Here is a 23050-nt window from a genome sequence, read left to right on the forward strand (position 1 = left end):
CTTGAGGAAGCGGCGTCGTGCCAGATGATTTTTGCGCTTTGTGGCCGACATCTCGATGTTCAGTTTGCTGTGAAACGCGAAACTCTGACGCGTCGTTGCCAAGTTAAGGCCCCCCCCGAGTGTGAAGACGCGGATCAGGGAGAACCCGAGTCTGCGAGAGGTCCATGACTCATACTCAGAGGAACGTTTGGGACGAGGCGTCGCTCTGCTGTGTAATTCATCTGATTCCTCCGCGTGTCTGCAGGCGGCGGGTTAAATCTCTGGGTTGGAAGGTGGAGGTCCTCACAAAAATAGGAAGCTGAATGCATTTAAAGTGCAGCAGCAGAAGGTATTTGAGGTTTTCTGCCCACTCCATTTACTGAGCTTATATATTTTGCTGAGTGTGAACTCAAGCACACGCGCACGCACACACACACACACACACGCGCACGTACACACACACACACACACACACACACACACAATTTGGGTCAAGAGGGTTGATGATCAGACCGAGGTCATTTAGCAAAAACATACTGCGTTCCTCAGATTTCTAACACACACACACACACACACACACACACACACACACACACACACACACACACACACACACACACACACACACACACACACACACACACACACACACACACACACAACTGGCTCGGATAAATATACAGGTACCAGTGGACAGACACGCACGCACACACACACGCACACATGCACTACTACTACACTTGGCCACAGTTGACACGATTTAAGTGAAACCATTAAAGTTGAATTTACATAATACTGTCTCTGCTTAACTGCCTCTTCAGGGACACCACACACACACACACACACACACACACACACACACACACACACACAGGCTGTAGCTCTGCTCTGTGGCTGCTGCAAGGTCATCCACACTGCAGTATGCATGCCTGTGTGTGTGTGTGTGTGTGTGTGTGTGTGTGTGTGTGTGTGTGTGTGTGTGTGTGTGTGTGTGTGTGTGTGTGTGTTCTTCCCTGCAGCCAGAACACACATTACAGCTCTAACTAGAACACTGTATCCATATGTGCTGGTCTGAGATCAGCTGTCAGGTGCCAGCTGGCTGTATTATTCATGGTCAGAGGCTTTAACAAAAGCTGTTCTCAGATCAGCTGAAGGCAGAAAACAAAACTGTTGACTGCTGTTTATTTTATTGCTATTGTCGCCGTTGACAACTGTTGTTCTAGTAGTTATTACATGAATCTTAAGGTTTGTGTTGACCTCCGACCTCTCCTGTGGCACAGTTTCATTGAATTATGTTGTGTGGATGAGACACTGACGTTTTATCGTCCAATTCCTTTGTCGGGTTTGTTTTTGTTTGCGTAACCTGCCAAACATATTTGATTCAATAATAATAATTTAAACCATGAAGCAGTAATGCAACTTAATCCCCCCCCCCCAAAAAAAAAGAGTAAATATTATAAAAGGAAAATAGAAACGACTACAGAGGTGGAAGCAGGAGCTGTCGGAGATGATTACGCCCACTTGTGTCACAATACATCATTTGACAAGCTCACAGTCCAGACAATAAATAGAAATGTTTTTATGCCCATAACTGTGTTTTCTGTTTTGTTTTTTGTTTTTTTAAATCAGTTTGAAACCCCAGAAAACTATTCATTTTCCATTTTCCATCGCCGATGCGGCTTGTGACCTCGTTACATCATAACCACTTTTTAATCACCCGTACGCAGGTTGCACACGCAGAGACCCCCCCTCCCCCAAATTCGCAAAGTATTTAATGAGGTAAATAAACCCTGTATTAGACATAATGATGCGTGAACGCTTTCAAGACAAACATTTCTGGGACGGAGACGAACACAGTTTACAGCCTTAATTCCAAACATCTCTCGTATGCGGTGTCATCGGATGAAACATATCGTGCCGCTCCTGTTGGCCCAGCTGCTTCAGCTCAAGTCCTGCTGCTTCAAAGTCCTTCCAGAGCTGTCGGTGAAAATGTCTTGTCGTCTGTGTGTTTGCAGGTCTGACGACGGAGGGCCTGTACCGCGTCAGCGGGAACAAGACGGACCAGGACAACATCCAGAAACAGTTTGATCAAGGTAAAGCGCTCGCTCGCTCGCTCGCAGCAGCGGAGCCTCGTAAATACGCATTCGGCTACCGAGACGTCTCGAAGAAAGAGAGACTTCAAAGCGCAGAGGCCGACGCGTCTCGTTATTTTCACGGAACGTGATTGTAAATTATCCCCCCCCCCCGTAAACTCAAAATCGAGTCGTTTAAAGAACTCCGCAGTTCTTTTTGTGTGTGTGTGTGTGGGGGGGGGGGGGGCATGTTCCCAATCGAGCAGGCAGCTCTTGTGTGATGTGTGCAGTAAATTCGAGCCGCAAAGAAGAGAAGAAAAAAAAAGACTCAGATTCAGAACCGGAGCTCGCGGCAGAGGTGCTTTAAAGAGAAACACATGTCCGGAGTCGGAGTCGAACCTGCGCTGGCGATGGCTGGTGAGCTGCCTGAAGCGGCTGTTGAGAGTAAATACAGTCACCGCTGGCGGGAATCACCGGCACACACGGTCAGCAGCAGTTTTTACAGCCAAGCCGCTGAAAGATGGAGGCCGGACATTGATGCTCGTCCCTTTTATTATTGTTGCTGATCAGTTTATCCGATCTCAAGCTGCAGTTCACTCGAATGGCCTAAATTTATTTAAATAGATTATTTTCCAGATTGTGAAACCATCTGCCTTTTAAAAAGTAATGTAAACTTAAAATAAGGTGAAGATAAATAATACGATCAAATGCTTTTATCCCTTAGTGCTTAATAATCGGAGTTTTTCATGTGTCCATTTTAAAATAAAATAAAAGCTTAAAAAATTCGCATCAAAATCCAAAAATGATTCACGTTTTAGTCATAACGATAAACGTAAAGTAACTGCTGGTCCACGATGCGTTTCTCATGGTTGATATCTCCCAAAATGTAAACAAATCCACAGTGAGCATGCAGGGAAACCACAGCTAACTCGCTGCTCCATCCTTCCTGTTTACATCACCCAAAGCATGATGGGAAGTGTAGTTTCGAAACATTAACAGTACATCCCTAAAGGAATCAGAGTAAAAAAAAAACAACCGAGGCCAAAAATCCAAAAAAACCACCCTTTTTTTCTGTGTCTCATTGGCGTTTGTTCTCGGTCTTTTATCTCCGTGGTTGCTGGCGCTCTCCTCTATTAATAATTCACTACCAAAAATACAGAGTCGAGTTCATTTCTCCAAATATTGGTGATTTGTGGCGTCTGCCGACACCAATAACCGTAATATGTGGCCAGCTGAGACGTTTAATGACTCTGCTCATACACCATTTTTTCTAATATGGATCATTTGTTTACTTTTAGTCTTGACTATAACCAAACCCAGAAACGAGCTGGCTGCAGCGGACATTTGGCCAACTGCATGAGGGATCCTCATTTAGGCGTCTGACCCGCGTGGTCGTTGGTTTGAGAGTTTGGAGTTATTTGGCTCTGATCGGTCGTTCGGTGTATTTCTCCCCCACGAACGTGGACGACTAAACGCCGCGTCGGTGGCCTCGGTGCCCTTTTAATAAATAGATAAATAAATAAATACGTCCTCCCAGAAAGCACGCTGCCATCCAGCTGTCAGAGACGGACTCAGCCCCGTTTTTTTTTTTTTTTTTTTTGCTGTACTTCAGCTTGACTCCCGTCGTTTGAACCCGCTGCTCGTGCACATCTTAAGTAAACTCAGACCTTTCCCCTTCCCCCCCCTCCTGTGAAGAGCACACCATTACAGCCAGTTAGCTCCGCTGTCAATAAGGCCGCGAGCTTCTTCGCACCGCAAGAAGCTGCCGATATGTCGAATGGAAACAGTCGAACGAAGCTGCTCGCGGAACACCGTTTTCATTTCGCTCGTCTCCCCGCCGCTCTCAGTTTGACGTATTCTCCGTCTCGTGCATCCTCATCGCTCTCCGTTTCCTGGAGAGCGTTTGAAGCTCGGCGGGCTGAAAGATTCACAGTGACAGCTGTCGCGTTACCTCGGGCCTCCGTCCTCTCTCCCTCTCTCTCCTCCTTCGCTTCGTCATCTGGCTGTCGCAAGGTGTCAAAAGCAGGAGCTGATGTACACTCCTTCTTCTTTTTTTTTCTTTTTTTTTTTCTTTTTTTATATATTTAATTTCTTTTTAAAAGCTTGTCATTACACCGTATTTTTAAACGCGGGGGGGGGGGTTAATGAGAACGCTGACATCGGCGTGTAGAGTTTCGGCGCTCTCCAAGACTGAAGAGATGACCCGACCTACTTTTTTTTTTTTTTTTTTTTTTTTTTTTGGTCTGTGTGAATAAAACCTGGAGGGATGGAGCTCCTTCATCTCGACAGGAGTAACAGAGCGGCGACGCACGGCGTAGCGAGCTGGACGCGGCGCTCTGTTGCTCCGTGGCAGGAACACTCGGGGCCTCTGTTCGCCGCGATCAGAGAGCCGCTCTGTCCTCCCGCTCCAGACACAAAAGCTGAGCTGTGGGGGGAGGAGAGGGGTGGGGGGGGGGGGGCTCTCGACGTCGCAGGCTCTTTGACATCCTCTCGAACTGAAGCGCTGACGCGGCGGAGTGGATGAACTCGGGTTCTGGGGAGACTTCGCTCGGAGCTTAACGCGGATCTAACGGGGTTCGGACGCACCGTCATGCTTCGTCTCCCGCGGCAGCGCTGCTACACGTGGGGATTAGCGTTGTTCACAGTGCGATAACCTCAGAAAGTATCACGGCGGTGACGGGATCATTAAAAAGTCTCCCTTTTAAAAAAACATTTTTTTTTTTTTTTTTTTTTTTATAAAGTAGGATTTTCCTCTCTTTTGAATCGTTTTGATTCTTTATGCCACTATTTTAATATTTGGTTGTAAAACTTATAAGAAAAGCGCCGTCAGAAGCGCTCTAAGCAGTTATTTAAAAGAGACTGTACATTGAACCGATGTCAGCACCCGTGTCGCAACGTGAAGGCGGACATCTTTGTTTGTTGCATTTTTAAATAAGATGCAGTTAATGCAAATTAAGCATTTGTGAACGGTATGACGACCATTCATTTTAATACTACGGTAGACTGCTGCAACGCTAATGGGGCTGTAGATGTCCAGATCTTCTCCCTGCTCCTCCTTTGTCTCCTGGGGCATGTAACCTGCATTCTCCTTCCTGCAACAACAACAACAACAAAAGAAAAGGCAGAAGAATTGAGTCACTCTCTCTCTCTCTCTCTTTCTCTCTCTCTCTCGGTCTCTCTCGGCGTCCCTGCAGATCACAGCATCGACTTTGTGGCGATGGATGTGGCGGTGAACGCTGCCGCCGGAGCGCTGAAGGCTTTCTTCGCCGACCTGCCCGACCCGCTCATCCCTTACAGCCTGCACCCAGAGCTGGTGGACGCTGCGAGTAAGAACACACGCATGCACGCACGCGCGCACACACACACACACACACACACACACCACTTTGACACACTGTGTTAAGGTCCTGGAAACCAGCCGAGTCGATGAGGTATTGTAAATTTTGTAAATTTGTGACGATGAGATGAAAAAAATAAATAAAAAAACTTCCGATACCTGCCGGGCTCGATAGAATTTTATATAAAAACACACGAAACTGCACTTTGTGACATGCGGGGACGAGTTTAGCCGGACCTTTGAAGTTAAAGGAAAAGTTTCACGTTCGCGCTGAGAATTACAGTAACGAGAAGACGGCTGTTGCTGTTGGTTAGTAGCAACTGTTTAGCCAAGCTTAGCACAAAGAGGAGAGGTTCAGGGCGTAAAGGGGGTAAAAACTTGTCCCCAAAATCCAAAAGCCAATTTTGGCCCTAAAAACTTTTGACAAAAAAAAAAAAATGTTTTAGATCGTTGCAGGAAAAATTTCAGCTGCACTCAAAGCGGCCGATGCTGTCGCCTGAGCAGTTTCAGAACGAAAGAGACGACAGTCGGCGTTTCTCCTGCTCACCGATAAAGAATAAACTCCTCGAAATGAGGAAGCTGAGAGGACATCTCCTGTCTGAAGTTCACTGCATAAATCTCGTTTTTAAAACTACTTCTAAGGAGGTTTTCTTGCCAGAATGTTTCCTGACTGCGAGCGGGGACCAAAATGTCAAACTATTCCTTTTAAATTTCTCCCGGCAAAAGGTCTTGAGAAGCAGAAATTTGATACCCGGACAATGAAAAACAAACACAAACAACAAGAACTAAAAAAAAAACTAAGAAAACAAAACAAAACACACAAAATAAAGTAAAACACTAAATTCAAACAGAGACACGCTGCCGTCTCAACCGCGAATACTTTAACCTGCCGTCTGTTCCGGCAGCAGAAGTCGAGTTACGTTTTGCAGCTTTCTGCCACATCAGACTTTCTTAAGAGGCTTTTTTTTTTTTTTTCTTCAGCCCCCGGGAGGCTGTCAGACGGCTCGGCGTGTTTCCGGGTTGTCTATTAGCGACAGCGCTAGTGCTGAAACCGCCGGGCTGACGACGGCAGATTAATGAGCCAAAAATACACACAGGAAGGAAAAAAATAAATAAAAAAATTCATACCTACCCACGCACACTTTTAGGAGTTTCACAGATTTGACGGAAGAAGAGAGACGGGGAGGGGGGGGGGAGCTATTTTAGTAATCAATTAAGTCATTTTCAAAATAATTTTCTAGATTCTTTGCAGTTTACGCTGTTAAAAAGGGTCTTAATCGTGTCTTCAGATTGACATGACGATACCAGTGAAGCGCTGCGTGTGGATAGCCGTAGGTTTTATTATTTCTCAGATGGAAAGAATGAAGGGATGAAAATCGGGTTGATGGTGATCAAAATATGGATTAAAAAAAAAAAAAAATTATTATTATTATTTATTTTTATTATTCTATAATGTTTAACTTGCCTTTCATGTCTTTTCTGATCGACCCGCTTCCGTCCGTCATTAAATTGTTATTCCCGTCTGCGACACAGCGGCGGAGATCATCTGAAGTGCATCCTCCTGCCTCCTGCCTTGTGATGTATACTTAATAAAAAGGGGATTAAATTGTTTTATCGGCCCCGCGGCGACCCGCGTGTCGAACTGCGATGGCGTGGACTGACGACCTTTGACCCCTCCTCCCCCTACAGCCATTAGAGGGCTTCGGTTCTCGCCGCAGCTCCTCGTTAAGGTGACGGATGAAAGAATCTGTGTTGCGCGGCTGTAAATTTGCGTCTTAAAAAAAAAGAAAGAAAAAGAAATACAAAATTAAAACTACAAACGGCTTCCCGTTGCTCCGGGAACGTCTGGAATATCCTGGAGAATATATCTAGACGCAGAGGGAAGGTCGGGTTTTTTTTTTTGTGGTTTTTTTTTTGGAAGTTGTTCTGTTGTGACAATCGAAAGGCAGGAGCTCTTATTTAAACATCTGCTATGTAAATATTTAATAAGTAGATGGTTTCGACTCCAGCGAGCCTTCGCCCGAAGGAGAGCGATGGATTCTCCGGAGAGGCGAGCGAAACGTGGAGGAGTTTTAACCCGCGGGCTTGCTTTCCAGGAACGCGGGCAGGAATGTGTTTTTTTTTTTTTCCTGTTTCCAATCTAACGTTTGCACGTCATCAGATCAGATGAGGGGTTTGCCGCTAATTGGGATTCTTTCTCAATCAATCATTTGTATGTGGGAAAAAAATCTCTCGAAAAGTCCTCGGGACGTCTCTCGACGTGTTTGACCTCAAATTACAAGCTAATTTAAAAAAACAAAACAAAAAAAAAAACAACGACAACAGCGCTGCGGCTGATGGGAACCTTTTTTAAACGAAAATGGCTCGGGGAGGGGGGGGGATTCGACGTCTTATGGCGAGCGACAATTCGCGGAGAGGACGTGAGCGGGGAAACGCTGTGACTAAATAGTAAATATCGTAGCGGTTATTCGCGTCGGTGTGGATGCAGCCTCGGTATCTACACGTGCTACCGAACGACGAGACGTTTCTGGACTCTGATCCGTATTGAAGTTCAGGACCCGGCGCTGCCGGCGCATGTTGGTTCTCTGACTGTTGCAGAAAGCTGACCTGTTTGTTTTAAGCTGCGCAGCGTGAGACCTGAAGCAGGCTCGCGCTGTTCCTGCCAACAAGGCTCCGTGTTGGTATGTTTCTATGCGTGTGTGTGCGTGCGTGCGCACAGCGTGGGAGATGCTCTTGGCAGCAGCTCAGCCTTTTGTTTTCCAGAGAGTATAATTTCCGTTCCCAAGAGAGAATGTGTGTAAAATGTAAAACGCCTTCTGTCTTCTCTCCTCTGTTTTGTGTGTGTGTGTGTGTGTGTGTGCGTGTGTGTGTGTGTGTGTGTGCGTGTGTCAGAAATCATGGACTATATCGAGCGCCTGCAGGTCTTGCGGGAGATTGTGAAGAAGTTTCCCTCTGTCAACTACCAGGTCTTCAAATACATCATCACGCACCTCAACAGGTAAAAAAGCGCACACACACACACACACACACACACACACGCACACACACACACACACACACACACACACACACACACACACGTACATGATACTCTGCAGCCAGTGGGGATGATGTACGTGCGCATGTGTGTGCGTGCATGTGTGTGTGTGTGTGTGTGTGTGTACGTGTGTGTGTGTGTGTGCACGCGCGCGCGTGTGTGTGTGTGTGTGTGTGTGTGTGTGTGTGTGTGTGTGTGCGCGTGGGTGGTGTGTGTGTGTGTGTGTGTGTGTGTGTGTGTGTGTGTGTGTGTGTGTGTGTGTGTGTGTGTGTGTGTGTGTGTGTGTGTGTGTGTGTGTGTGTGTGTGTGTGTGTGTGTGTGTGTGCGTGCGCGCGCGCGTGCGTGCGTTGGGAGTTAAATTGTCAGCATGACCCAACCAACGTCCAAACGTACTGACCGTCTGTGAACCCGTCTCGTCTGCAGGGTGAGCCAGCACAGTAAGACCACGCTGATGACGGCCGACAACCTCTCCATCTGCTTCTGGCCGACGCTGATGCGGCCCGACTTCGAGAACAAGGACACGCTGTCGACCACCAAGCTCAACCAGGCGGTCATCGAGTCCTTCATCGTGCAGAGCGACTACTTCTTCCACGGCGGCGAGGTGGCCGAGAGCTCCAGCAGCGAGGGGACGCCGCCGCCGCACTGCCACAACATGGTGGAGGCGCTGCTGCCGCTGCAGCTGCCGCCGCCGCTGCAGCCGCAGCAGATCCAGCACACGCTGCACCCCGACGCGCTCATGTGAAAGGGCCACGGACAGAAAAAGAAAAGGGGGAGCACGTCGAGTGAAGCGAAGCGAAGCGAAGCGAAGCGAAGGGAAGGGAAGTGACGTGAAGGGAAGGGAAGGGAAGGGAAGGGAAGTCCGCGCAGCCGGCCGCTCGCCGCCGAGGGTCGTCTTCTCTGCTCTGCAAAATCGCCGGTCGGCAGGTAAAACAAAACAAAAAAAGAAAAGGAAAAGAAATTAAACAACCCGGTCGGCCGTCTTCGACTCATCGGCCGCTGTTTGTCATCGATTCTGAGCTGGATGAGCTTCGGGCGGAGGTGGAGGGGGGCTGGGGGGGCGGGGTTTAGAGACGCATCGACCGTTTGTTGGACCCGGCACACCTAATCTGGGAGATCCGCTCCGACCACCAGGTCGATCCCGGATTAGGCAATTACAATCAGACGACACCTTTTGAAGCAAACGTTTTTTTTTTTGTTTTTTTTTATGACACGGAGGCCGAGAGGAGTCGACGATTTGATTTTGACACTTCGCTGCAACGCTGGCCTGCGCGGCCGGGGTCGAGGACTCGAAGTCTGCGGCACATTTTGGGGGCAAAGTAAAGACCGACCTCCTACCTTCACCCTGATGGAATGGCAGACCGGGGTCCCGTGTCCCCCTCGCTAAGCCCCGCCCCTCCTTGTTCCCGCTCCGAGACAAGAGAAACGGGGGGAAGCTGAATCCCCGCGACTGCAACTCGCCGCCAAAACATCTGATGGCGACCGGCGGGTCGACTCGTTTCGCCGTCTGACCGACCGTTCACCGAACTCTCGCGCGGACCGTCGGGGGAGGTTTCACAGAGTCTTCCTGCAGATTTCGGCACAGGAAAACGTTACTTCTTCTTCTTCTTCATTTTGTTTGCCCTTTGACCCCCGAATCAGAAAGAGGAACGATGCTGAAATTCAAACAATCTCACAAAAACCTGGACGCCTCGCGGAGTAAACGTTTGGATTATTTGTAGTTTTTAGGGGAGGTGGGAGGTGGAGCTCTAGTTATAAATACAAAAAAAAATGACAAAATACAACGACCCCTCCCGTCCCCTCCCGACGACATGAACTTTGACCCCCTTAAAGGACAGCACATGCACGATTTGTGTCAAAGGTCCACATGCCAATTTCATGTCTGTTTTTTCTTCATTTTTTAAAATATTTTTTTGTAACATCTGATTTCTACCCAGCTTGTGTGCGTGCGTCTTGGTGTGTGTGTGTGTGTGTGTGTGTGTGTGTGTGTGTGTGTGTGTGTGTGTGTGTGTGTGTGTGTGTGTGTGTGTGTGTGTGTGTGAACTGACCTGTGGTCTGTATTACAGCCAGTTTGTACCTTCTCTGCAGAGAAAAATGGGGATTCAGAAGGGAAAAGAAGATTAAAACTGTGGACTTTCGGACTCGTAGCGCTCCGCACGAGAGAATCTTCAACCGAACTTTTGGTCTCTAACTCTTAATGCGACCCCCCCCCCCTCCTATCCCCGACCCCTCGACGACGGCACATGACTGAGGAAACCACTACGATGCGTTCTGGGAGGCGTCTTCCGCGTTCCCTTGCTACCTTCGCTTTGCGGAGGACACTCTCTGTTTTTATTTTTTTTTTTTTTGGGGGGGGGGGGGGTTCTGGTTTTTTTCTCTCTTTTTTTCCCATTTCCATTTTTTTCGTTTCTCCTGTTTTCGTTGGTTTACTGGAATCGAAAGTTTGCATGTCTCTGTTTTTTGCCACTTAGCGAGGTAAAGGAAAAAAAAAGCAAAAAGTTTGAAGTAAAAAAAAAAAAGCAAAAAAAGAAACTCTCGAGGAGCTCTCGTTCAGATTTGCATTTTTTTTTTAATTTTTTTTTTATCTGAATCTCCTTTTCTTTTTTTTTTCCCGCACAGAAAAAAAACATGTCGTTCCCTTTTTTCAGTCAAGCAAGAAATCAACTCTTGATATCATATTTTTGGTTATATGTTGAATAGTTTTCCCAAAATAGAGGAAAGAAGTATATATAAGTATATATATATAAATATAAATATATATAAATTTATCAGCAGCAGAAGATGCTGATTTAGTGAACTACCACGGGGTACTGGACTATAATCTGTCAGAAGCTATAATCATATTTCTTTGTGGTTTGGATGGTGTAACTGAAACCATCTTTTTTTCTGGTGTGTGTGTGTGTGTGTGTGTGTGTGTGTGTGTGTGTGTGTGTGTGTGTGTGTGTGTGTGTGTGTGTGTAGAGGGGAGGGTTTGATGACAGATCGGTGGGTTTGAATTCCTCTGAGGCCCGCCCGACAGAAGCTTAGCTTTCTTCATCGGTGACTTTCTGATGAAGACGAAGCCACAAAAAAACCCAAAACTTCACGCGGCTCTGTTTTTTGTTTTTCCTCCTCCTCTCGTGCTCGGCGGGTTTTTTTTTTCCTCCAAAACACGAATCCCCGATGACGTTTCGCGAGAGGACATTAAACACGCATCACAGGTTTATTTACACAAATGTACTTCTGGCCATCTGGATAAAAAAAAAAAAAAAAAAAAACACTCTTTGCTGCTTGAGATTTTTTTTTTTTTTTTTTTTAACCTGTTTTCCACGTTGCAGCTCTAAAACGCTATAAATTATACGTCATCTACGATATATCTTTTATTTCATAAGTCTGTAAGTTCACTGGAAAAAAAAAAAAGTTGGACTCCACTACATTTCAAAGGGAAACACTTTTACTCCGCTGCAGAAGTTTAAATATTTCCAATACTTCACGTCTTTTATACGTAACGGAGTGTTTTTAACGACGTGGTGTTGCTGCTAGAAAGCAATCCAGATCCTCCCACTGCTGCTAATGTGTTACTAATTACAAAGAAAATAGTGTCCGCGTTGGCATAACCCCACTTTTAAATAAATAAAACAAATGTGTAGACTAAAGTTTTCACTAATAAATGAATAATGAATGGATATTTATTTGGTTTAACTGGAGATTTTCTTTGTTTTCTGTTTAATTAAGTTCATTTCCAAGTTATGTTGTAGGAAAGTATTCACATTCACGTGAACCCCTAAAATGCTGTAAATCCCTTCATTTTCAGTTGTAGTGTCGATAATAATAATGCTTTTTTTTTTTTTTTTTCTTAGTCAGGAGTTTGGAGATTTCTGGCCGAAGTCTTTGTTTGGATGAAGAAACGATCTTAACTTGGGTTTAACGTTTCTTTGGCGATGCAGCTGATGGAACGTTTTTTAAAACGTTTTTTTCATCCAGATGGACAGAAAAATCTTTTCGGGGAGTCCGAAAAAAAAAAACGTAAGAGCGACCGAAGCTGTTGCTAAGCTTTGTGCGATGAACAGGCTAAAACAGGAATGTAGGTACGGAATAAAAAAAAAAAAAAATTAAAAAAAATCGGGCGATATTTACAACATTAAAAACATTACTGTGGTGATCTGCAGACTTCCACTCTTGACAAATGTCAAATATTATATATATCTCATTTGCAGCTGCTGCTACTTTTTTTTTTTTTTTTTTTTTTTTTTTAATCCACCATCTGAGGTTTTGCTGAACAAAATCCAGAACAAAAAAAAAAACAGATGAGCTTCAGCACTCATGGCTTTTTCCTCAGCTTTAGTCTCCATCATTATTAAACAAACACTTCTCTGAACTCCCCTCCCCTCTGCACTTTCTGCAGCCGTCTCCAGTCCTGTTCCATGATATTATTCCTGAAAGTCATTCCCGGAAGTAAATGGAGGGAGGGATCCGATAGCTGTCCCCAGTTTAAAGTTTTTCTGTTTTTTTTTTGGTATTTGACGTAGCAGGATCTGGTACTGTGAGCTCGAACCTGAATCTTAAGTAAAAAAAAAAAAAAAAACACTTAACACACCCAAGAGACGCCGGTCGAAGAAGACTTGACCAACGCACACCCGTCCCTTTGTAAACGCGCGTCCTCGCTCGCTCTTTTTGAACCCTCGATATAGCCGTCTCTCTAGATGGCTGATGTCTTTTTGCAGCGTCGTCAAGCAATTCTGTCGAGATTCTGCCACTGTTGTGGGTTTTATTGAACTGTTTTGGACGACTTTAGTATCCGACACCCAAATTATTTTCCCTCCAGCTCCGAAACAATTAGTGCATTCAGAGAAAATCTGCTATATTTTGATTGTTTAAGTAATCTATCGAACAACAATGCCAAACCTTTTCCGAGTTGCAGCTCTCCAATGTGAAATTTATGCAAATATAAATGAATAATTTTGTTGGATTTTGACTGTCAACTGGTCAAAATGGTCAAAATGAAGCCTTGTTGTACTCGTGGAGCTTAATGACATTAATCAATAGTCAAAACGGTTTTACTTTAGATGCTAAAACATTAAACTGAGTAGTTATAAAAATGTAAGCAGACAAAGTTCAGACGCTAGAAAAGTAATAAAAACCAACACAGACGATTGTGTTGGATTTAAAAAAAAAATTATTTAAATTTGAGATAAGGTCAAACGGGACTGACGGGACAGAAACTTGAGCCAAACTCCTGTCGGACATCAGCGCAGATCTGATTTAAAGGGCGCTCTGAAGGGGAACGCGTGTCTGGAACGGGACCAGCGCGCGTCCGAGTGAGAAATCATTTTCCTTTTGAGGTGTGACCGGCGGGGTTGAAGGTTGCGCGACAGGGCTTCAGTATTCCCCAACGGGACGTAGCCACGCCCCCTCCCCCTTCCCCCCGTTTTATTGGGCTTTATGCCGTTGGACCGCAGAGGACTTTAAAGGGCACATCGAGGCGAGTGAATGGCGAGAGTGGAACGCAGCCAAGAGCGTCCTGATCTACACACTCAAGGGTCGTTTTTTTTGTTTTGTTTGGGGGGGGGGGGGGCTCAGCAGCTGCTAGATAATTCAAGATTAAGATGTTCGTCTGTAGTTTTCCATCAATCAATCACTGTTCTTTTTTTTTTTTTTTCTTCTTCTTCTTATTATAATTTTGTTAATAAGATCTGCTCTCATCCAGTCACACCGGTGTACAAACCATCTGACTTCTAACATCTGCTCTGTATTATAGTAAATAAAAATGATTTTCAGAAATGGAAAAAAACTCTAAAACATTTTTTTTTTTCTTTTGGTTGTTTTCTCTCCATAATGTTTTCAAAATAAAGTTTCTTTTTTCCAAAACTTGCTGTAAGTCTTTTTTTTTGGTCTTTTTTTTTTACATAGTGAAGACTTTGAAGGAATTTTTCCAGATAAAGCTGATGCTAATAGAAGTTGTTGCCATGACAGCAGGCGATGCTTCAAGTATGGATGTTGCTGCAAAGAAGCTCCAAATTCTAAAACGTGGATGGATATCTTCGACCTGACGGACGGCACAGAAAATGTCATCTGAACAAATAAATATGGTCACAATCTCCTCTTTTGGTGAGAAAAATTTTTTTTTTTTTTTTTTTTTTGCAGAATGTTTTGACGTCACAGAGAAGCTGACCTTTGACCTTCTGGACATAAAACGTCACCACTTAACCATTTTATCCTGTCAGACGCGATTTACGTGCACGGGCACGGTTAAACTCCTACAAACCCACTGAAACCAAGTTCGCAGGTTTATTCCTTGTATTTCATCATCTTTATCTCGTTGGTTTCAATTACTCAAAACTAAATGACAAATTCTGCACAGTCGAATTTATGTTAAAAAAAAAAAAAAAAAAAAAAAAATGCTCTGCATTTAGAAATGAAAGTGAGCACGATTTCACTCCTGCTTCATCATCCAAAGGTCTTGGGGGGTCCCCTGGTGGAGGGATGCGGGATGAGGCTGGTTACACAACGCAAACAAACAGGTAAACAACAACTGATGAACGCAGTCACAGCTGCTTTTCTTGTACAACGACGACATTGTTATCCACCCAGATAATGTGTCCGCGGGCTCTGACTGGTGTGCACGGGGACACGCAAAGTGCGTGCCAGCGGAAATCCAAATGCACACCAACCAGACATCACAACCTGCTGCATTGTGGAGATGTTAAAACCTCCCAGTAGATTTTATTGTGGTTGGAAAGATTTCACAACTGTTTACATAATTCATGTAAGACCGTTTTTCAGACATATTGTAGGATAGCTGATGGTTTTCAACCCAATTTTGTTTTTGCCCCCCCCCCCCCCATTAAATATATTTCCATGTTATCTTTTATGCATTTTCATTTTTATGAGCAAAATGAACAGATGACTAATGAACACCGAGCTAACCTCTCGTCTGATTGAGCTATTTTTGGTACCTGACTGAACAATTACATTTAAGCCTGCAAATTAATTTCAGCTCAGTCAAACCGTTGCACCCACTTTTTTATTTTTTCTAACTATAATCTCATATTCATTTTTGCGCGTTATTATTATTATTATTTTTTTTTCATGTTCCAGTTATTTTATCTTCCAGAAATGCTCTGCAGACCTTCCCTTTTTTTGTTGGGTCATTATTATTAAATCTTTATGCACATTTTTTTTAATTTTTTTTTTTAATTTAGGCCGTGCACAATTAATCTAAACAACGTGGAAGGGCTTGAAACGGCTTGAATCTTCCCTCCTTCTCCCCCCGAAGATATTCTGATTAGTCAATCACAGGTGAAACAAATCACCACCCATGTGTGATGTGTGGCTCCTCACATGATCACATGCTCTCACGCGCACTCACAGGCATTTTACTGGAGAAGAGACGCCATCATTAACGCAATCCTCCTTTTCACCGCGTGCTCTCAGCGAAAAACCTCGATCAGCAGCTAATGACAGAAATATCATCAGACGTCATGTGAGTTTTGAGCACTGCTGCATTTTGTTTTCGTGCTGATAGTTATTGTAGTTTGGCAGCAGATGGCGCTGTGGTGTCAGTGTTTGCTGAGCTGGCTGTTTGGTCACTTTGAATCAAACCACGACAACAACAACAACAACAACAACAACAACAACAACAAACAACGCTGTCTTCATGAAGCAGGTGAGTTGTCATTTTTCATATTGAATCCTTTTGATTTTGATTTTTTTATTCTCGTAATTGTTGCTTATTGATTATGAGTTTTTCAAGGAGTAGAAAGATTATATATATATATAGTCATGTGAAGGAAGTGATGGATGGAACAGACTAAATTAACTTGAATTTCTCTAAAACTGATACTAAATCAGTAATTGCACTCTTTTGGACCAAGTTAGATAGTTTCATGATGTTTGCATGTCATGTTTCAGTTAGGCAATTATTTATCAATGTTTTTTTTTAATTTATATACTACACCAACAATAACAGCACATATATATTTATTTGTTTCCTAGTGTCTGGTTTGCTTCCATGTTGAAGCAGCCATATTTTTTGTTTTTTTTTGTTTTTGTTTATACGCTACACCAACAATAGCAGCACGTGTTTTATGTTTTAATACTATTTTTGGAGAATCGGAGGCCTTTATTCTGCTTTGAAATAAGAGTAAACTAAAGGTAGAGACGATTTATCACGTGTATGAATAAATACATTTAATTTCTTGATGATAAACGCTGCACTTTTTTCCTCTTCTTCCTTCTGCACTTTCAGGAGTGTCCACACGGGGGCGTCGATGGCTTCCAGTCCTCCCTGTGTATTTTGTTTTTTTTATTCCTCCTCAGGCAGAGAGAAAGAGAGAGCAGCTGCTTCTTCTCCCTTAGCAGGCTTTGCTCTGTCATCCTCCCTCCTCCTCCTCCTCCTCCTCCTCCTCCCTGCTCTCCCTCAGGAAGGGGAGCACCACACCCTGTCAGCCAATAGCGCTCGGCTCCACCTTCTCCATCACATCATCTCAGTTTCCAAGGTAACAGGGCGCCCCCCTCTCTCTCTCTCTCTCTCTCTCTCTCTCTCTCTCTCTCTCTCTCTCTCTCTCTGTTTCCATACCGAAAGGTGCCGCATCATCATCACCATCATCCCTCCCATCCGTCCGTCCCACCATCCCTTACTGAGCTGGTGGCTAGTTTAGCTTTAGCCTCCTCTGTGTTAGCATCCTCTCTGTCTGTGTCTCTGCAGTGGGACCGACACCACATCAAAGGCACCTCCCTCCTCCCGCTGCGTCCTCCAAACACCTCACGGGGAAGAGGAAGAGAGGAAAGATGGACTGAAAGAGGCAGAGGAGGAGAATAAGAGATGTGGTACGTACTGCTGAACCTGCTCTGAGTAACCTCCCTCTGTTTTGAATATGGTGAAGAGAGAAGTGTGTGCGCGCGCGTGTGTGTGTGTGTGTGTGTGCGTGTGCGTGTGCGTGTGCGTGTGCGTGCGTCTGTGTGTCTAATCCTTCCCGGAATGCTTGATTTAATGAGACGTCTGATGCTAACGCTCCCAGAAAGATGCAAGGAAAGAAAAGAAAGAGGGAGATGAAGAGAGACAGAAGCAGAGGGAGGTGACTCCCAGTCTCTCCCTGTCTCCCTCTCTCTCTCTGAGCTTTTGTTATGGAGGCCTGCTCTGCAGAAGCTCACGCTGCCTGCTGCATACAGAAAGAGGCCAGCTCCTCTCCCCTCGGCTCACAGGCTGCTGCCCTGCTTCGTCCCGGCCTGTCAGACTGGTCCCTGTCACCTCTCTCGTGCTGGTTTTTGGATCGCCGGGTGTTTTACGATCTCCCGATTTGTCGTCCCATAAAGATCGGATCATTTCAGAGCCGCTAAAACTACCCCCCCCCCCCCCCCCCACACACACACACACACACACACTTTCATGTTCAAATTCATCGAATCCAGACTTGTACTCAAATTCAAGTGTGTTTCCTGTTTTGGGAGCGACGTCCGACTCCAGCTCGGTTCAACTTTTGGCCTGCGCTGACTCTGCAGCTCCGTGTTTGAAAATGCAGACTTTTATTTCGCGTATTCTCACGCTAACCAGGCAGCCGAGTGCTCCATCGCACTCGTGCACACCCATGTGTTTATTTCCTGTGACAGAAAAGTCTCTAGGGGGGAGGGGTGGGCGGGGAGAGAAAGGATGGAGGATGAATGCAGGTAAATCTCGTTGACTGGAAGCATCGCGTGGCCGCATGTCCAGTGCTGTTTTTAAAAGGCTGCACTTCAAGGCGGGGCGAAAACTCTGCTGCCTTATCTCGCTGCATCTTCTGCAAACTCTCCTCTCCTTCTGACGGGGAGTAGTTGAAAACCCTTCGCATTCTCACACCTGATCCACTGCAGCTCGGTTGTACTTGAAGTGACAGAAATCACCGGATGCAGGCAGATGCGAGACGATGGGATTTTCGGCCTCACTATCTGATTACTGCCGGCGAGCTCGGTGGAATCGCCGAAAAGAAGGTCTTACGGGGAGAGAAACATGAAGATGATAAGACGGGTTGGGAAGAGTTCATCCATTTTAAACCACTTCATTTGGAGCTAAAACTGGAAGACGGCGCGATTTCATCTCTCGGTTTTTGTAGAAAGGAGGCCGCCGAAAATCCCCCCCAAACGTTCAAACACTCGTCCCCGACATCGAATTCGCGGCTCTTGATTCCTGCAAACTAAAGATGAGATGTGATCGTGTTGTTCCTTGGTCAATTAAATTGCTCATAGTCACTGGATGACGCCACGAAGAGTTGCGTCACTTATAAAATACTGTATGTATCATTATGTGAGATCACTGGAGACAATGATGAGAACGGCAGGTGTGAACAGGCTATTTGTCTAAAAGTGACATTAGGCGGCCTTGTTGCTGATCAGAGGTTTTTCTGGGAACGTTTTCTGTACAAAAATTGACATAATAAATGTTGTGATGTTGCATTAATGGCTGACGGGCTGCTCTCATGTTTCTTCAAAGCGCCCTAAAAGGAGGTTCCCTAAAATGTTTTCTTTTCTTTTTTTCTCTTTTTTTGTCTCAACTGCTTAGATGACAGGAGGCAAAACAATAAAAAAATATAAAAAAGCAGCTTCCAGTTTACAGCGTAGAAGAGATAGAAGGACTGGGAGGTTTTAAAGGGACATGTTGACATTTTGCTCGTCGGTCATGAGGAGCAGGAAGCTGTTACTGTACAGCACGAGTGGTCAAGCACGACCTCGGCTCGCTGCCTGCTCTTTCCACTCCACAGGATATGATGTAACTACCTGTTAAACTGGGATGCCAGGCTGCAGAGATGAACAGAGGGGTAGATGTCAGAGGAAAGGCGAGGATGGTTAATGTGGGTGGAGGCTCCTCCTGTTACAGGCGGTTTGCTGGATTAAAATCCACGCTGGAACAAAGAGGGAAGGAAGTTACTCCTTGTGCTGCCGCTTTCTTCAGGTGGGCGTAGCTTCCGGGTCTGAAAAACGAGGCGGAAGTGCCTTAGGCTGCAATACCACCGAGTGCCACTCGAGGTTGGCTCCAAAAAAGCCACAGACTCCCATTCGACTTCTCTCCATGAAATATCAAGTAAATACATTTTTCCCACCAGTTATCTCGGTGTTGTTAGCTGAAGTCGCTCCTTCTTATTAGTTGTCTGGCGGTCCATCTGAAAATAATCCCGTCATTAATTAGGAAATAAGCTGAAAAAATATGTACTTTTGAGGACGTGTCCTTTTGATTGACAGGCCTGTGGTGCAGTCAGGTTACAGCTATCGGTGGGCGGGACGTAGTATCGTCACGTTTCCAGTCCGATCCACCACCCGCTCCCCCCCTCCCACTCCCCAGCTCGCCCAAATATGGTCACGTCTGGCTTTGAATTTGCGGCTTGGTCTAAACTTTAATTAGATAGTTGACTTTGGATTTAATTACTAGTCCTGTCTTTTAGCTGTTTTAGTGAGCACGACGATGCTGAAAGAGCTGAAATCCTAACACCAAGTTAAGAAGCACAGGACATTGATGAGAGCCATTCGAGTCCTCATTTTCCTTCTTCTTTTCATGTTCTTTCTGTGCTCTTGTTTTACATTTTATTCAGGCATATGCTTCTGCTTTAGGATTGAAAAATCGGCCTCACCAGCCAGTTTGTTTCCTCCTCCGAGGACATGTCCGCTGCTGTTTCAGATAGCTTCTGTCTGCTCGGATGAAACGACCCCGACGTGTTGATTCAGAAACTCGACCAGGTGTCATTTCAGCCCATTAAACGGCCCGAAGGTTTGGCTGAGGGCACACGGGGAGGTCGGCCGTTCTTTCCCCTCGCTGTGTTCCTTGACACGCTGCTTCGTTAGGACACGATGATTGGCATTAATGCAGGAGGCTCCTCACTTCACCTTGTTAGCAGCTCCAACAGCTTTGACTTCTGCAGACACCTGGAAAAAAAAAAGAAGCTCGAGGCCCAAACGGCTGGATATCTATTTCAATTTTTTGCCATTGTTGTGCACAATTCAACTCGCAATGTAACTTTTCCTGCTAACTCAGCATTAGCCATTAGCTTCTGACCCTGGTCGCCCAAATCTGTGACCTCCACCATTCATTCCCGGACCTCCACCCTGCAGGAGTCCTCGGCTAACACAGTCGGAGTGTAAACAGAGGTGGCTAATGAGTGGATCCTCCGGTACGGAGGGACACACTCCCCCAGGATCCTCTCTAATCAGCCCGGGTGTTGTGGTGTTTATTGAAGTCATTTCAGGTCAGTTTCGCTGGCAAAACACTGAACAAACCTCAGCTGGAAATGTTCCAAGAAAAAAAAAAAAAAATAAAAATCTAAATGATTAAGCAAGTCATCCGTTTCTTTAAATGTACAGTGTATATATTTCAATTTTTTTTTTTTGGGGGGGGGGGGGAGGAGGGTACTTTGCAAACATTTTCGACACTTGAGAGGATTCTTTCAACATAATAACAGCAGTGCAATACAGCAAATAGAAAATAAACCTGAATCAAAAGAATATCTGGCGTGACCAGGAGCTTTACTGTTGTTAAAATCATTTGTTTTCCCACAATCTGACTGTTTCATGTCTTTCCCATTTTTAAGCCTGTGATGATCGCTTTGAGAATAATGTTCACACACAAACGTTTAAGGGGGGCACCCTTTTTGTCCTTCAGTAACTGATTTATATCTTTGCACTTGAGCCACTTCTTTTGATTCCAACTGTGATCCGATTGATATAGCCCAGATATATTGTACATCATTTTAAATCAACTTTGCCAACATTTAACCTGAAATATTTAGTGTCTTTGCAAATTTGGAGATCTGCACTGGAATTGAAACTTTTTCTACTTTTGTAATTGTTTCATGCTCAACATAGATTTATAATGACTCATGAGGTTCTCGGAGATGCAGTTGCAAGCAGTTTTTATTACGGTATTTTATTATCCATAAGTTGTTCCAAGCATTTTGTGGAACTTGCTACAGTTCCCGTGGAATTAGGTTATTTCTCGTGTTTTCCCGTCGGTTGCACATTCATGCGCGTTATTACCGCCTCCGTTGGATACAGCTCGTAGACGCTGTTGTGATTTTATTGATCTTGATGTGTGCAAATGTTGCTTAATTAATTCTGTATACTCGCTGTGACAGCAGCACCGCGTTATCAGGTGTGCAGCAGTCATTCTCTACCCGCCGATTTGGCGAACTGCATGCTGGTCCACAGCGGAGCTGACGCCCCGCAGCCCCACTGAAGACGGCAACTTTGTAAATCAGTAAATTGAATAGCTTACTGATTTTAATGTTGTTGTTTTTTTTTTTATTGTTTTTTTTTTATTTTTTGATGTGTAGCATTTCTAGATCTTCGCGCTTTCGCTTTTATAGGAGCTTTGTCTTTCAAGGCCACCGTGGCTTCCCCATGAACGAGGTTTTAAGAAGGGATTTAAATAAGTCTAATATGGATGCTGCATGTACTACATTATATAAGACTTTGTGCGCAGTCTGACATGTTAATTAAGCTTTCTGTATGAAGCTCTGAGAGACCAGGGAGGGCCCCTCGGCCTTCTCTATCACACAATAGTGCTGGGAACTTAGTCAGCTGTGTGTGTGTGGGTGAGGAACCCCCCCCCCCTCCTCCACACACAGCATCTCTGTGTGTGGGGCTGGAACGGGTACCACATGAGGCGGGTCAGGGTTCAGGGTTGTTTGAATACATGGGGAAGGAGGGGGGGGGGGGCGTTGCATCCATGTTCACTCTACATTTCTACAACATCTAACAAACTCCGGCCGTTTCTCGTTCTCCTCCGCTAGTTTCTTTTTCTTATTTCTGGAGGTGGTTAGAAATCACCTGCTGTGATTTCCAGGTTTCTATGAATAGAGACTTTTATTTCTTTTGCACCTAATTTCATGGAAAGCTTTAGAGAATTTCACCTCTTGAGACGTAAATATTTGTAGAAGTTTTGTAAAAGTTTGCGTTTGTGCGATTCTTCTCGCAAAAATTGATACCGCATGTTCCAAGTTGTTAAACTTTCAATTTTGCACCAGGAAGTTTTGTAAATTTAGTTTTATTCGGATTAAGCGCCACTGCCCACGGATACCGTTTTAATCATTCGGCATCATAGCTGAAGTGTTTATCGAGCTGAGGTCAAAAATTGAGTTTTATTTTTACTCAAACTGTTAAAGAACAGAGTTTTGTTGCTTGCTGTAAGTCGGTTGCTACTCTCCCTCATCTGTACCGTCGTCTCATGTCGACTCGCAGCAGGGTTACTGGAGTAACTGTGCGCAAACACAGACAGATTTAACACATTTCCCAGACAACATAATCAATCTGAACGAGAGGACGTCCTTTTAGTTTGACCTGTCCTCTCCCTCTCCGTCTGCCTTATTTTAGTTTTACCTGCTCAGTCGGTTTCTGGTGGAAAAAAAACGTTATCGGCTGCTGCAGAGAGACGTGGAACATTTATCATCACTGGACGTATCGGATGATTGAAACAATTCTGCAGAAAGTGCGTAGCTCGGATCACTCGGCGTGTGATAACGCTGCAGTGTAATATTATCCGTAATTATTGGGAGAGGGAGGGGGGGGAGGAGAGGCTTCCTCACAGTAATGGTTCGGTCCCAGTAGGAAACCAAACTGGAAAGTGCGGAGTGGTAATGTAATAAAATGTAATGTGGAGGCAAACCAGTGCAGAGGAGTGGGGGGTATTGT

At 44.9% G+C, this 23050-nt stretch overlaps 2 protein-coding genes across 2 annotated transcripts in view; both read left to right on the forward strand.

The window, feature by feature from the left end:
- arhgap5 (Rho GTPase activating protein 5) overlaps positions 1-10640 on the forward strand; it is a 43544-nt gene extending 32904 nt beyond the window's left edge. The window contains exons 4-7 of the mRNA XM_069717072.1: positions 1995-2072; positions 5246-5377; positions 8281-8386; positions 8849-10640. Of these exons, the coding sequence (XP_069573173.1) occupies positions 1995-2072; positions 5246-5377; positions 8281-8386; positions 8849-9167 (635 nt within the window). The 3' untranslated portion in view covers positions 9168-10640. The remainder of the gene's footprint in view (positions 1-1994; positions 2073-5245; positions 5378-8280; positions 8387-8848) is intronic.
- Positions 10641-16996: 6356 nt separating this feature from the next.
- akap6 (A kinase (PRKA) anchor protein 6) overlaps positions 16997-23050 on the forward strand; it is a 171329-nt gene continuing 165275 nt past the window's right edge. Inside the window, exon 1 of the mRNA XM_069717070.1 lies at positions 16997-17230. The gene's annotated coding sequence lies outside the window, so the exon portion shown is untranslated. The remainder of the gene's footprint in view (positions 17231-23050) is intronic.

Source organism: Brachyistius frenatus, unplaced genomic scaffold (assembly GCF_029030835.1).
Source record: "Brachyistius frenatus isolate BFR_SWC_R1_liver_20210118 unplaced genomic scaffold, ASM2903083v1 Contig_168, whole genome shotgun sequence".
Taxonomy (NCBI): Eukaryota; Metazoa; Chordata; class Actinopteri; family Embiotocidae; genus Brachyistius; species Brachyistius frenatus.